The 13,765-nt window shown below is 37.5% G+C and overlaps 1 protein-coding gene across 1 annotated transcript in view; it reads left to right on the forward strand.

Annotated features, from left to right (window-relative positions):
• Positions 1-13,765, forward strand: part of LOC122205887 — a 256,567-nt gene that overhangs the window by 91,373 nt on the left and 151,429 nt on the right. Inside the window, exons 30-38 of the mRNA XM_042914498.1 lie at positions 3,208-3,312; positions 5,068-5,121; positions 5,727-5,831; positions 6,386-6,439; positions 7,947-8,051; positions 10,830-10,883; positions 11,504-11,608; positions 12,507-12,560; positions 13,632-13,736. Of these exons, the coding sequence (XP_042770432.1) occupies positions 3,208-3,312; positions 5,068-5,121; positions 5,727-5,831; positions 6,386-6,439; positions 7,947-8,051; positions 10,830-10,883; positions 11,504-11,608; positions 12,507-12,560; positions 13,632-13,736 (741 nt within the window). The remainder of the gene's footprint in view (positions 1-3,207; positions 3,313-5,067; positions 5,122-5,726; positions 5,832-6,385; positions 6,440-7,946; positions 8,052-10,829; positions 10,884-11,503; positions 11,609-12,506; positions 12,561-13,631; positions 13,737-13,765) is intronic.

Here is a 13,765-nt window from a genome sequence, read left to right on the forward strand (position 1 = left end):
ATTGGGGCACATGTACCCCAATGTTGATAGCAGTGCTTTCAACAATAGCCAAATTATGGAAAGAGCCTAACTGTCCATCAACTGATGAATGGATAAAGAAGATGTGGTTTATATATGCAATGGAATACTACATTGGCAATGAGAAAGAATGAAATCTGGCCTTTTGTAGCAATGTGGATGGAACTGGAGGGTATTATGCTAAGTGAAATAAGTCAGGCAGAGAAAGACAGATACCATATGCTTTCACTCTTATGTGGATCCTGAGAAACTTAACAGAAGACCATGGGGGAGAGGAAGAGGAAAAAAAAAAGTTAGAGAGGGAAGGAGGCAAACCAGAAGAGACTCTTAAAAACTGAGAACAAACTGAGGGTTGATGGGCGTTGGGGGAGAGGGGAAAGTGGGTGATGGGCATTGAGGAGGGCACTTGTTGGGATGAGCACCGGGTGTTGTATGGAAACAAATTTGACAATAAAGTATATTTAAAAAAAATTTGCCAATATATACGATAAAAAATGGAACCCCCAAAGACTTCATATGATACAAATATTTTAGATAGTCCATAAAATAAGTATGCTTTAAATGACTAAATTCACAAAAGGAAAATGGAAATACTCTTAAAAACTAGCACAGGAAAAAATGGATTTGAAAGGAGTCAAAATTTCTAGAAATGAAACGTCTAGCCTGAAAAATTTAAAAACATAATGGTTTTATTAGCAGATGTAAATGAAGAATTAATTGGATTACTGGAATAGAACTCTGAAAAAATTACCAAGATTCCAGCATAGAGACAAAAACGTTACAAACAGGAAGGAGGAGTAAGAGGCCTGAGGGTCAGAGTGAAAAATCTGCCAATTTATCCAACAGCATACAAAAGAGCTAACAGAGACAAAGAAAGAAAATGCTAATTTGAAGACCTAACAGTTGGTAATTTTTTGTGATTGTTCAAAGACATGGGTCCTAAAACACAGGGCACGTAATGAGTCCTAAAATGTTGCTTAAGAGGTCTCTGGTTAATCATATCGTAAGGAAGTCACAGAACACCAAAACAGAACAAAACAAAAAACCCTACGGGCAACCACAGTGCATTCTGACTACCTACAAATGAACAGTTAGACTTATAGTGGACTACAATGAGATGCCACCTTACACCCCATAGGATGGCGATTTTATAAAAAGGGACAGAAGCGCCTGCATGGCTCAGTCAGTCAGTTAAGCATCCAACTTCAGCTCAGGTCATGATCTCACAGTTCGTGAGTTTGAGACCCACATCACGCTGTGCTTTGGATCCTCTATCCTTGCTCTGCCCCCCCCACTACACCCCGCTCATGCTTTCTCCTCTCCCCCCACTCAAAAATAAACATTTAAAGGGGCGCCTGGGTGGCGCAGTCGGTTAAGCATCCGACTTCAGCCAGGTCACGATCTCGCGGTCCGTGAGTTCGAGCCCCGCGTCAGGCTCTGGGCTGATGGCTCGGAGCCTGGAGCCTGTTTCCGATTCTGTGTCTCCCTCTCTCTCTGCCCCTCCCCCGTTCATGCTCTGTCTCTCTCTGTCCCAAAAATAAATAAAAAACGTTGAAAAAAAAAAATTAAAAAAAAAAATAAAATAAAATAAACATTTAAAAAAATAAAATTTTTCAAAAAGGTACAGAAAATAACAAGTGTTGGTGAGAATGTGGAGAAGTTGGAACACTTGTGCGCTGGTGGTGGAAGCGTGAAATGGTGCAGCCACTATGAAAACCAGTATGGCAGTTCCTCAAAAACTTAAAATTACTACATGATTCAGCAATTCCATTTCTGGGCATGTGTCTTAGTTCATTCAGGCTGCTATAATAAATTTCCAGGGACTGGATGGCTTATAAACAACAGAAGTTCATTTCTCACAGTTCTGGGGACTAGAGTCCAAGATCAGGATGCCAGCATGGGCCCTCCTTTGGGTTGTATTTGTACAGTGACTTCGCATTGTATCATTTCAAGGTGGGAGGGGCAAGGGATCTCTGCAGGTTATCCTTTATAAAGACACTAATCTCATTCATAAGGGCTCTGCCCTCATGACCTAATAACCTCCCAAAGGACCCATCTCTTTTTTTTTTTTTTAATTTTTTTTTTTTTAACATTTATTTATTTTTGAGACAGAGAGAGACAGAGCATGAACGGGAGAGGGTCAGAGAGAGGGGGAGACACAGAATCGGAAGCAGGCTCCAGGCTCTGAGCTGTCAGCACAGAGCCCGACGCGGGGCTCGAACCCACAGACCGTGAGATCATGACCTGAGCCGAAGTCGGCCGCTTAACCGACTGAGCCACCCAGGCGCCCCTAGGACCCATCTCTTAATACCATCAATTTGAGAATTAGGTTTTCAATATATGAATGGCAGGGGGTAGGGGGGCACACAGACATTCAGACTTTTGTAGTGCGTATCCAAATTTGTATATCCAGCACTATTCAAAGAGCCAAGAGATGGGCTCAGTCTGTGTGTTCATCAACCTTAAAATGGAAAGAAATTGTGACACAGGCTACAACATGGTGAACATTGAAGACATTTTGCTAAGTGAAATAAGCCAATCACAAAAAGACAGATACTGTATGATTCTATTAATGTAAGATAACCTGGAGCAGTCAGATTCATAGAGACAGAGGCTGGGTGTAGGGAGGAATGAGGAGTATTGTTTGAGGAGTACGGACTTTTAATTTGGGAAGGTAAAAGGTTCTGGGATGGATAGTGGGTGATGGTTCTAAAACAAGGTGAGTATATTCCATGCCACTGAACTCTATCCTGAAAAATGGTTAAAATGGTAAATGTATGTCATGCATATTCTACTATATATATATTTCAGTCTCACAAAATGAGAGAAATTATTAGACATTTTTGGGAAAATTTATTCAGAGGAAAGAACCATGTAAACTGTTCAGCAAACAAAAATAATACTTTCCTACTGGCAGAAGCATATGAATTTTGTTTTCTGTATTTCTGTAAATCATCTTGAAGTTCTGCCACAGTCTTTAAAAGCTAATTATATGAATGGATTTCCACAATTACTCATTGGAGGAAATTCTAATTCCACCTTTATTACTGACACTCTTAGATACAACCGAATATACATTCGACCTTTTTCTTTAAGGTGAAACCAATATCTATAACACACAGTAATTCATAGCTATTGTCACATTCTAAGGTTATTCAATGTTGCTTACATTCTTCTCTTTCTTCCAAGGAGGGATTGTTGATGTTGCTAACCTAGACACTGCTTTGCAAAACATGGGAATGAATCTCACAGGAATGGAAAATAGCGATTTGATAAAGAACCTACCTGTTGATGGTGAGTAAGCATATAAATTTTTGCATCACTGAATATAACTTGAGTTGTGAGCTTCTATAAAATCATCTCTGAAGAAGTTTGTTTGCCAGTAAGAAGATATTTGTAAAAACTTAAAAATGAGCTCAGAAAGAAAATAAAGTAATATTCTTTCTTGTCATTTTATTAACATATTTCATCAATCTTTTTAATTCTGGATCCAAAGGAATGCTAAAAACATAGTTGTTTGATTAGGACTACAAAAAGTGAGGAATAGATAAATAATTAGGGGTGAAAATAGCATGAAAAACGGTCTAGAGGAGATACAGAAAAAATAGGAAAATAAAAGAGAAAATGTGGGAGATTAAACATGAGAGGCACATTCCAAAGCCGTACGATAGCACTCATTCATTTTCTCAGAGCAGTCTGCAAACACTCAGGCTATAACATACAGAATTTTGCCTTTTTCTGAAGCTACATAATATCCCACTCCTATTTCAAATTCCATGATCTAAATAAAGGCCACATTCTCAGGCAGCTCCCTTGGAGAACTAGAAACACTGAAATACAATTGAAGCTGAATTAGGGCTGAAATGCGGTGGTTCAATGAAAATATTATGCTAAGTGAAAGAAGCCAGTCACAAAAGAGCACGTATTGTATGATTCCATTTATAGGAAATGTCCAGAATAAGCAGATCTGTATGTACTACATATTAATGTTTCCATTTGGATTTTTAGAAATCTTTTCCTCATATAATATACTGACACTTAGTCCCGACACTTTCCCTGACACAGATAGATTAGTGATTGTCTAGGACTGCGGTTTGGGCTATAGATAGGAACTGCAAATTAATGGTATGAGGTTTCTTTTTTTATAATGAGGTTTCTTTTGTGGAATATGAAAATGTTCCAAAATTAGATTACAGTGATAGTTGCAGAATTCAGTCTATATCCTAAAACTGTTCACTTGTATACTTGAAATGGATGAATTTGTTTGGTATGCAAATTATATCTCATAAATTGTTTAAAAACGAATATTGGCCTGCTCTGTACTTTTAGAGCCAGAAGATAATAAAGAACAAAAATGACATGAAGCTTCTATTTACATATTTGTCATCTACAAATTAGACAAAAAAATAATAATTTGTGCAAATGCAATGTCTTTGTTGTTTTTGGCCTAGTAAGGAAAAATGAATCTGAGATCCTATAGAATCCCAAATTTCTATCTTTGTAATATGCTTTCATGTTAATGTCTTTAAATATTGATTTAAAAATATACAGAATCTCTCCTTTTAAAATTATCTCAAGCCAATCACTGAAGTGATCATTAATTTACTCATAGGGAATAAAGGAGTAAGAAACTCTGTGTCAAAAAAAAAAAAAACAAAAAAAGTCAGGAACTACTAAGTACCAGCCTATTACATAAGGAGATCAATTGTAAGAGCCAGATACAAACATTAATATGTAGCACACAAAAATTGTAAATTCTGTTCCGTGTGCCTGATGTAAACAGTGGAGAGTTTCCCAACGTATAGGAGTCATGAAGCAGACTCTGTGGGAAACGGTGACTTAATTTTATATCTCATCCTTAACTACCAGAGGTTTAATTTTCTGTAGTTCAATGAATCAAAGCTCTAGTAATATTTTAGAACTTCTGGCTCAAGACGAATATAGGATACAATATTAGAGTATACATATATTGCTTTCTTTTTTAAATTCCATATTGCTAATGAGTGCCGGTGTTATATTTGTATTTGATTTACATGGCTCTCTTAACAGATAATGGGAAGGTTAAAGTGAAAAAGTTAATGGATGCATTGAAAATGTTTTCTGGTGAGTGGCAAGTTACTATAAAATTGTACTATTTTTAAAATATCTCCTCAACTTCCCCAAACTGTTTATATGTCTTTATATTATGTCTCATTGAATACTTGTTTTCAGAATCTTATGCTGTATTTATTTGTACAACTTAAATTTTAAAAATACAATGAAAATTCTGTGTCTTGGTAAGAAATCTGGCCCAAATGTTTTTAATAAAGCAATAATATCACTTACCTCACTAATATTCAAATAATCCCATACCTTGATAGGCATATATGAAGAGAAAAATCACGTAATTTAGGATCTCCCCAGAATTCTAAGTTCCCCTGCCAAAATTATAAATTTCCATGATTTCCATCATTCTAATTTGCTGGCCAATCTTAAAAGCAAATCTACCCTCTGCTGCATTAGATGCACACAGATCCATCACTAAGAGAGTATGCCTTTTAGGAGATTAAGGACCTGTGTTCTATTTGTGGCCTCCCTGTGATTCTGTGTAGTTGTATGTGTTTCCTTTTACTCGCTCGCTGCTTCCGAGCTGAAGGTGATCATTTTTTCATTATCTGGAATCATTAGATTCCAAATTGTCACGCACTGATGTTCCTGTCTTTTGAAAGGAAAAAAGATTGATGCCAACGATCTGCTAAAGGTCCTGGGAGCCCTGGGGATCGAGCTCCCTGAAAAGGAACTAGTGAGGCTGAGACAGACGGTGCCTATCGACGGTGAGCCATATAAGTCTCAGAACAGCCTTTCTGGGGACATTGGTTTTGGGGGTCATTGTCAGCAGTTCTAAATTGTTGTCTCTTTGTTTCTCCTAAAAAGTACTGAAAATAATTTTTAAAACAAACTAAGTTTGCTGACGTACAGATTCAACCTGTCAACCCAGCTCTTTAACCATAACCATATTGCCATCAGAGTTGATGCAGGTTGTAGTAACACTACCCAGTCACGCCCCTGAGAGGCCTGCATGATAGGAAGGAAACTGAGGGAAGTGAGACACAGGTTAAAAAAAAAAGGGGGAGGGGACATAAAGAAGTAGTGATTTTTTTTTTCCTGCACAGTATAGTCTTCCCAGCAGTCTTCTTGGTTGCTGAACACTGGGTACATTTTTGTCACAATTTTTTTCCTAAAATAATTTTTATTTGATGAGGAGATAGAACAGATTTCCTAGGGAAAGAGTAAAAAAGATTGCTCCTAGAATTACCCAGTTGCCCAAAAACTGTGTGTCCATGTTCTTTTCCTTTGGATATAAATTATGGTTTTTCTTTTTTAATAGCTACTGGAAAGGTGTATAAGAACAGATTGTTGGATGGTGTGAAGTCTGTAAAAGGTATTTAAGAACCATGATTAGCAGAAAAGTCTGCTAAATGTCAACACAAATATCAACACAAACATCTTACCCCCAGGTTTTGAGTCATGTCTACATTCCTGTATTTAGATTTTTTTTATTTCATTATGTTAAGTACTTTTGCATAATCACCCATGGTATAGTATTGCAAGGGATCCATTCACTCTTGGAGAATATTTCTAAATAGCACCCCCAAAGAATCATTTGAAATCTAATTTATACAACACATAATATACAGAATATCATAGGCAGTTTTTCTGAGTGTTTGCCCAACAACAATACAAAGGATTTTGGAGTGATCTTTAATAATTTTATGGCACAAATCAAGTTATTTTATTTTTTATTTTTTTAATTTATTTTTTTATTTTATTTATTTTTAAGGCAAAGAGAGACAGAGCATGAGTGGGGATGGGGCAGAGAGAGAGAGGGAGACACAGAACTGGAAGCAGGCTCCAGGCTCTGAGCTGTGAGCAGAGCCTGACGCGGGGCTCGAACTCACAAACTGTGAGATCATGACCTGAGCCGAAGTCGGACGCCCAACCAACTGAGCCACCCAGGCGCCCCTCAAGTTATTTTCTATAAAACATTCTTTCCTAAAGACCAGTTAACAACAATAGCAGCAACAGCAAATGTGGAAAAGAAGCATGGTATTGTGGCCAAAATGCTTTTTTACTTCCTCTTCCTGTAGGTCCTTAGAAAAAGAGACCAGAAGGGGAAGTAGGAAGGGAAAGAGGAAAAGGGTAGAAGGTTTGCTGCTATTTAATGAGAGAAGCCTCTTGCAGGTGGCAGTTGGCCTCCTGACATCCCAGATACTTGGAATAATTCCAGTCAGCAACATTCCTTGGAGAATTTTGTGGTGAATGTGTTATTCGTGACACTTCTCTTTGAGAGCATTGAGTCCATTTTTATAGTCTTTTCATCTTTAATACACTTTTTGTATATTGCAATAGCAGAACATTGATGATCTGAATCTTGAACTATCCCTCTCAGCTGATACCTTGGCTTTGTTTTGGGGACAGACCTGCACAGTATTCTCTCTGTATTCCCCATGGGGACAGTCCTATCATTGCTATTCTTTTGGCCCCTCTTTTAACAGATGAGTATTACTTAATACTACAAATAGTAACTTTAAACACATAATCACAGCCTGTCACCCAGTAATGCTTCAACCTCAGAATATTTTTTAAGTAGGCTAAATGCCCAATGTGGGGCCTGAACTCACGACGCCAAGATCAAGAGTCACACATTCTACTGACTAAGCCAGCCAGGCACCCCCAACCTCAGAACATTTTATCTAAGTTGTTCTTGACATCATTTTAGGTGATTTACTGAGTCAACCTTATATGCCTGTTCACTAATACAAATAAATTGTACCTTTTCCTTTGTTTTTTTTATCATACTAAAATGCATGTGAGAAAAAAAATTATATATAATCTTTGGAAATCACGCAATATTTTTTTTTGTGATTACTTCCTGTTTGTTTCTTAAGGAGGAATGGTTAAAGCCAATAACCTAGACAAAGTTCTGGAAAATCTGGGAATTGAACTCACAGAAAAGGAACGTGAAGCTCTGGCAGAAAATCTGCCACTTAGTGGTAAGCATTGTAGATAATAATGAGCCTTAGGAGTTTACATTTATGGGCTTGTGTAAGAGAATGTATATTAACTAGTGATATTTGGTATACCAAAAGAAATTAGAAGCATTTGCAAAGACAGGGATGAACAGTCTTCATTTAAGAACAGATCACGTATTATTTAGGGTAAACTACATTTTTATTTAAAAACAAACCTAAAATTATGTCCCGGTTAAATGCAGCAGAAGTTAAATTCTTTCCCCCGTGAAAGTCCAAGGCGAGAGTATCTTTGGGTAATGGACAGTGGCTCTTCTCCATTCAGCGATACAGGGATCCAGGTTCCTTGCCTGTTGGATTCCTTTTTAAGGCCTTGTCATCGTTTCTATCTAATAATGGAATGGAAAGGAGAGCATGAAGGAGAGAGAGTGCGCACGTTATTTCCGTAGCCATCCCTTTGTGGAGAACCGGTCACGTGGCTGCACCTAAATAAATGTGAGGCGGAGGTGGGGCGGTAGAGATGTAGTATCTGTCTGGGCATCCACTTCCATTTATGATTCTACGCTCTGAGAGGAAATCAGAGTATTGGTAGGTAGTTAGCTGCTTTTTGTGTTTTGTTTTGTATTCATTGACAGTTGCCTCAAATATACATGCACCATGTGATTTGAAGCCCAGGAGGCCTTCCCTAAAAAGTCTCCGTGAGACTAGAACTGAAGAAGATAAAATAAAACTAAATCAAATCAAGATAAATCAATAAAGGAAAACTGTTTCCTAGTCATCTTCATTGAGGTTAACAGTATATATTTCCAGGTAATAAGCCCAACACCAGATTGCAGCAGATAGTTTTGCTTTGTCCCCAGCTGAGGACTGTTAATGCCTAAAGGAGCCTGTAACCAACCACAACTTAGACAAGCCTTAAGTTCTGCAATGGGGAAACTGGCTCATTAACAGAAAAAAGGTATAGTCTTAAGCTTCTTTGCTTCTCTTGCACATGCTTGGCTTCTCTGTCACCTGCCCATTCCAGCTTCACGTTCTTCAAGTCGAATCACTTACCTTCTCATTATGTTTTAAAACATCACTCAGAAATGTTAGAAAGACCTAAGGAACAGGGGTTATGGTTTATGCAGTCAGCTATCCTCTTGAGGCTTTTGGTTTATAGATTTGTGAAATTGTAGGCCTTCCTTTATTTTGCTTTGGGGAATGGTGGTGTGCAACCAGTGAGGTTAGTTGGACAGAGCCGTGATCTCAAGAGTGCCATGCTTGGGGTTTAGTGCTCTGATTTGGCCATCAAGAGAGTCTTCATAATTTGCTTTTAAATTTTTTAATGTTTATTTATTTTGGAGACTGAGAGAGAGCGTGAGCAGGGGAGGGGCAGAGAGAGAGGGAGACCCAGAATCTGAAGTAGGCTCCAGGCTCCGAGCTGTCAGCACAGAGCCCGACGCGGGGCTCGAACCCACGGATCGTGAGATCATGACCTGAGCCGAAGTCGGCCGCCCAACCGACTGAGCTGCCCAAGTGCCACAAGAGAGTCTTCACAATTTTATCTTTGAATTTGTGTTTCCTAATTGAAGTCTGATGGGAAACTAGAGCATGGCTGGGGCTTGGCACCCTGGTTCAGGCATGTTACTGCCCCTGCCATTTAGTCCCCAGGATGTATTCTGGATCAACCACTCCACAGCCTCTGGTATGGCCAACCTCCCTTTCACCACCATGCCTGGCAACATCTGCATCCCCTGACCCCAGCAGGGACCTGGGCATGGTTGCAGGGAGGGCTGGCATTGGCAACCTGTACCTGAAGGCATCTTGTGACAAGACATGGCAGCAGCAGTCCCCACTCTGGGCTGGCAGGGTCAAGCCTGTTCCTCATCCCCTTCCAGGTATCTAGTGTGTCCCCATGTCAAGGCTGCATTACTCTTGGGAGTCGCCTGTCCATAGTGAGTTGAGGCAACCAGTGCATAGGAAAGTGAGACACGTGACTCAATTTTCAGATGTGTGGTTCTGGCGGCAGGAGGAAGGAAGGAAGTCTGCTGCTAGTGAGCCTCGTGCATGCTGAGTAATGGGACCACCCAGGGTGCCTGTGAGGTTCTGCACTCAACCCTAGAAGATGCCATGCCTGTGACAGTGCAACATTTACCAGCTGACTTATAAACAAAAACTAAAACAAAAACACCACCATGACAGTTTGGGAACAAGACTGTGGAAGAAAAAAAAAAAGCAAAGCTTTTTTTCCTGATTTTTGAACAAGGGGTCCCACGTTTTCATTTTGTACTTGGCCCAGTAAATAAAGTAGTTGGTCTTAGGGGGTTGATCAATCCTTCCTGATATTGGAACAATGCCATATTGCTATAACTCTCTAGCTTTAGCTAATGATTTCTTTTTTCCCAAACATAGAAAGGTAGAAACATTTACCCAAACTTTATGCATGTGCTGGTAACAAAAGATTGAGAACACATAACCAGCCATTCCAAGTTAATAGTTGAAATAACTAAAGAAAAGTATTAGTAAAAGATAGAACATGAAAAATGTTTTCAACATCAACCATGGGAAGAAGCTTGCGTTTGCATCAGAAGGGCTATCAGAGACCAAACAACATACTTAGCCTACTGTAACATTCCTGCAAGCATAAGACAGAGAAAGCTTTCTTGGGTTAACCCTCTATCTACCATAGAATGAATTCTTTGCAATCAATCCATTGCATAGAAGTTTTTGGCTGGTGAGATTAAATTGTGGGGAGAATCTCTATTTCTTAATTTAGCTCCTTTATCTTTTTATAATATTGCCAAATTATGATATTTCTTACAGCTAATGGGAAGACGGAGCTCAAAAAATTGATGGAAGCAGTGGAAACTATTACAGGTTAATTAGAAGTTTCTATAAATCTAATGTCTTTATTCTTTAGCTAATTTATATTTTTATATAGAACCATCATTTTCACATTCCCTTTTTTATTCTATTCTACCCATTTTTCTTCTATATTGATGAATATCTGCATACAGTTGCCCAGAATTACACATTAGAACATTTGCATTTTAGCACTAATTTTTCAGTGTGAATTTATAGTAGCAAATTTCTTAGTTTCTGGAATATTTGCCAAGAATAGTCACTATTCTTGATTTTGAAAGCCTAAATTTGAATTAGCATAGCTAATGATACAGCAAACTTTCACAGAGATAAAATTCCGTTATCGTTAAGAGATTAGGGGAGAGATAATATCCTTACAAAATAAATGGATCTTATGCCTACAGTGTCCTAATTTGTATTATATAAACTGCATCAGTATGTCTATTACTTTACTAAGCGTAAGAGAGAAATTCTATTTCTACCCCCAATTAATGACAGTGGCGAACAGTTAACATATTGTGTGTGTTTGCTCATTCAGCTATTGTAGCTGAAGCTGTAAAGGGTCAACAGGTTTGGGGGGGGCTGTGGTTAGGCCCTTCTCTCTACTAATCTGTGACCATTTTGTTATGTTGAAGGGGGAGAGGTTGATGTCAGTGATGTAGGAGATGTTCTGGAAAACATGGGAGTAACTGTCACAGATAAGGAATGTGTAGAGCTCGTAAAAAACCTGCCAGTTAATGGTAAGCATTTAAAATATTAATATGGTCTTGAAGGAAGCACGCATTTCTTATTTTGTTTATGGGAACTTCTATATACTTTCTGATAGCATAGAAAAAATGCTTTCAAAAACTACTTAGTATGAATGATTTCACTCATGTAATTATGTATCTTCACATACTGATAGATAATATGTAGGTATATTCTAGGTTGTTAACATGAATCATCTAGGGACTTGTGGCTGCACCATAGACTCCGAAGGAAGAAATAGAAAAAGGCACTTAAACAAAAACAAAGACCGAAAAAGTACAGCCATTGTGATATGGTTCAATTTATACACTTATGTACGCAAATAATTTTTTTAAAAAAATGAATGGTACGTTTTCACCTTAAAAGGATGCTATCTAATGGTAGAACATCAGTAACTGTAAGCTGAGTGTATATGGGGATTCATTGTTTCTATTCTACTTTTGTATATATTTAAAATTCTTTACAATAAAAACATTTCAAGAGAAGATTTTTAAGAAGGAATTCCATTAATTTTTAGTTGGAAATCAGTTGCTGCTTTATTCACAACCTGCCATCAGGGCTAAGAAGTACCTTTTGTAGTTGTGGTTCTATAGATGGGGAATTGTAAAAGTTATACTGGGTACTAACTAGGTGAGAGAACAGAAAAGGACATTAGAGAGCTGAAAAGGAATTAAAAAAAAAGCACTAAGATTACAAGATTAACATGCTTAAGTGTCAATAATTGAATAGAGTGGATACATTGGTGGCTATTTCATTTTTAAAAATTTGAAAGTAAATTGGAAATTTTCTAGAGAAAATTACAAATCCTCCTTACATTAAATAATGACTTGCTGCCTTGGTGAATCTCCACATCACTTACTTGTGTATGACCTGATTTATGTTTCCACGTAGCTAAAGGAAAAGTCTACAAGAATAGGTTACTGGATGGTTTGAAGTCTCTTAATGGTAAGTGAGAAGCATAATACAAAGCCAGTTGATTCTAAGAGACACATTATACTATGTCCTAGATATCCAATTGTGAACTTCACTAACCTCCTTAAATACTGATATCATTCCTAGCTTCTGATATAGACCTGTGAGCAAATCATCTCCATATAGAAATTTAAATAATATTTTACATAAGAGAAAATAAAGTCTGTGTCAGAACAGTAAAATTAAAGGGAAAATATTTGGGGAATTTGGTTAGGCGTTGAGACAATCAATAAAATAAACAAAAATGAGCCCACTTATTAGTGAGAAGATAAAATAATGTTTTTCATTACTATGAATTATTAAATAGTAATGCAGGCCCTTTTAAAGCTTATGCTTTGTAAACCTGTCCCCATGATCCCACTAAAGAAAGAGGTTCTTTTTAAAGAGCTATTATCATAAGAGACTGTTAAAAACTGAGAACAAACTGAGGGTCGATGGGGGGTGGGAGGGAGGGCAGGGTGGGTGATGGGTATTGAGGAGGGCACCTTTTGGGATGAGCACTGGGTGTTGTATGGAAACCAATTTGACAGTAAATTTCATATATTAAAAAATAAATTAAAAAAAAACAAAAAAAAACAAAAAAAAAATAAAGAGCTATTATCTATTATTATCTATTATTGACCCTCTTTGTACTATAGACACTTGATGTTCCTGCTGAAAATAACATTAGTATATGTCAACAATTTGATGTATTTGCTAAAACAAGTCAACTGTCATGCTATATATGAGCCTATTTAAGTTATTTAAATCCAAAAACTATACAGCATACTAATTGACTATAATAAAATGCATTCTGGACAATTAGTTCAAGATTTCAGTTTTGTTTTTTTTTTTTTCTGCAGACGGAAATTTCTAAGAACTAAAATCCCCCAAACAAAAATTTTAGAAAAAGATCCCTTGCCTGCAAAAGAAAAATATTTCTGACAGGGGACACCCTTTATATTTCCACCTATACTACAGCCATGTGGGCCCATAGGTTATTTAAATATATAAACTGTATTTTTCTTTCCTTTGGCTATTTCTTGACCATTTTGCTTTTCTAAGGAGGGATTGTTAATGCCAATAAACTTGATTCAGTTTTGAAAACCATGGGATGGAAACTCACAGAAGATGAAATTAAGGATCTCAAATGCAACCTGCCCACTGATGGTGAGCATTGAAAATATTTTTAAGTTCTT

Source organism: Panthera leo, chromosome E1, assembly GCF_018350215.1.
Source record: "Panthera leo isolate Ple1 chromosome E1, P.leo_Ple1_pat1.1, whole genome shotgun sequence".
Lineage (NCBI taxonomy): Eukaryota > Metazoa > Chordata > Mammalia > Carnivora > Felidae > Panthera > Panthera leo.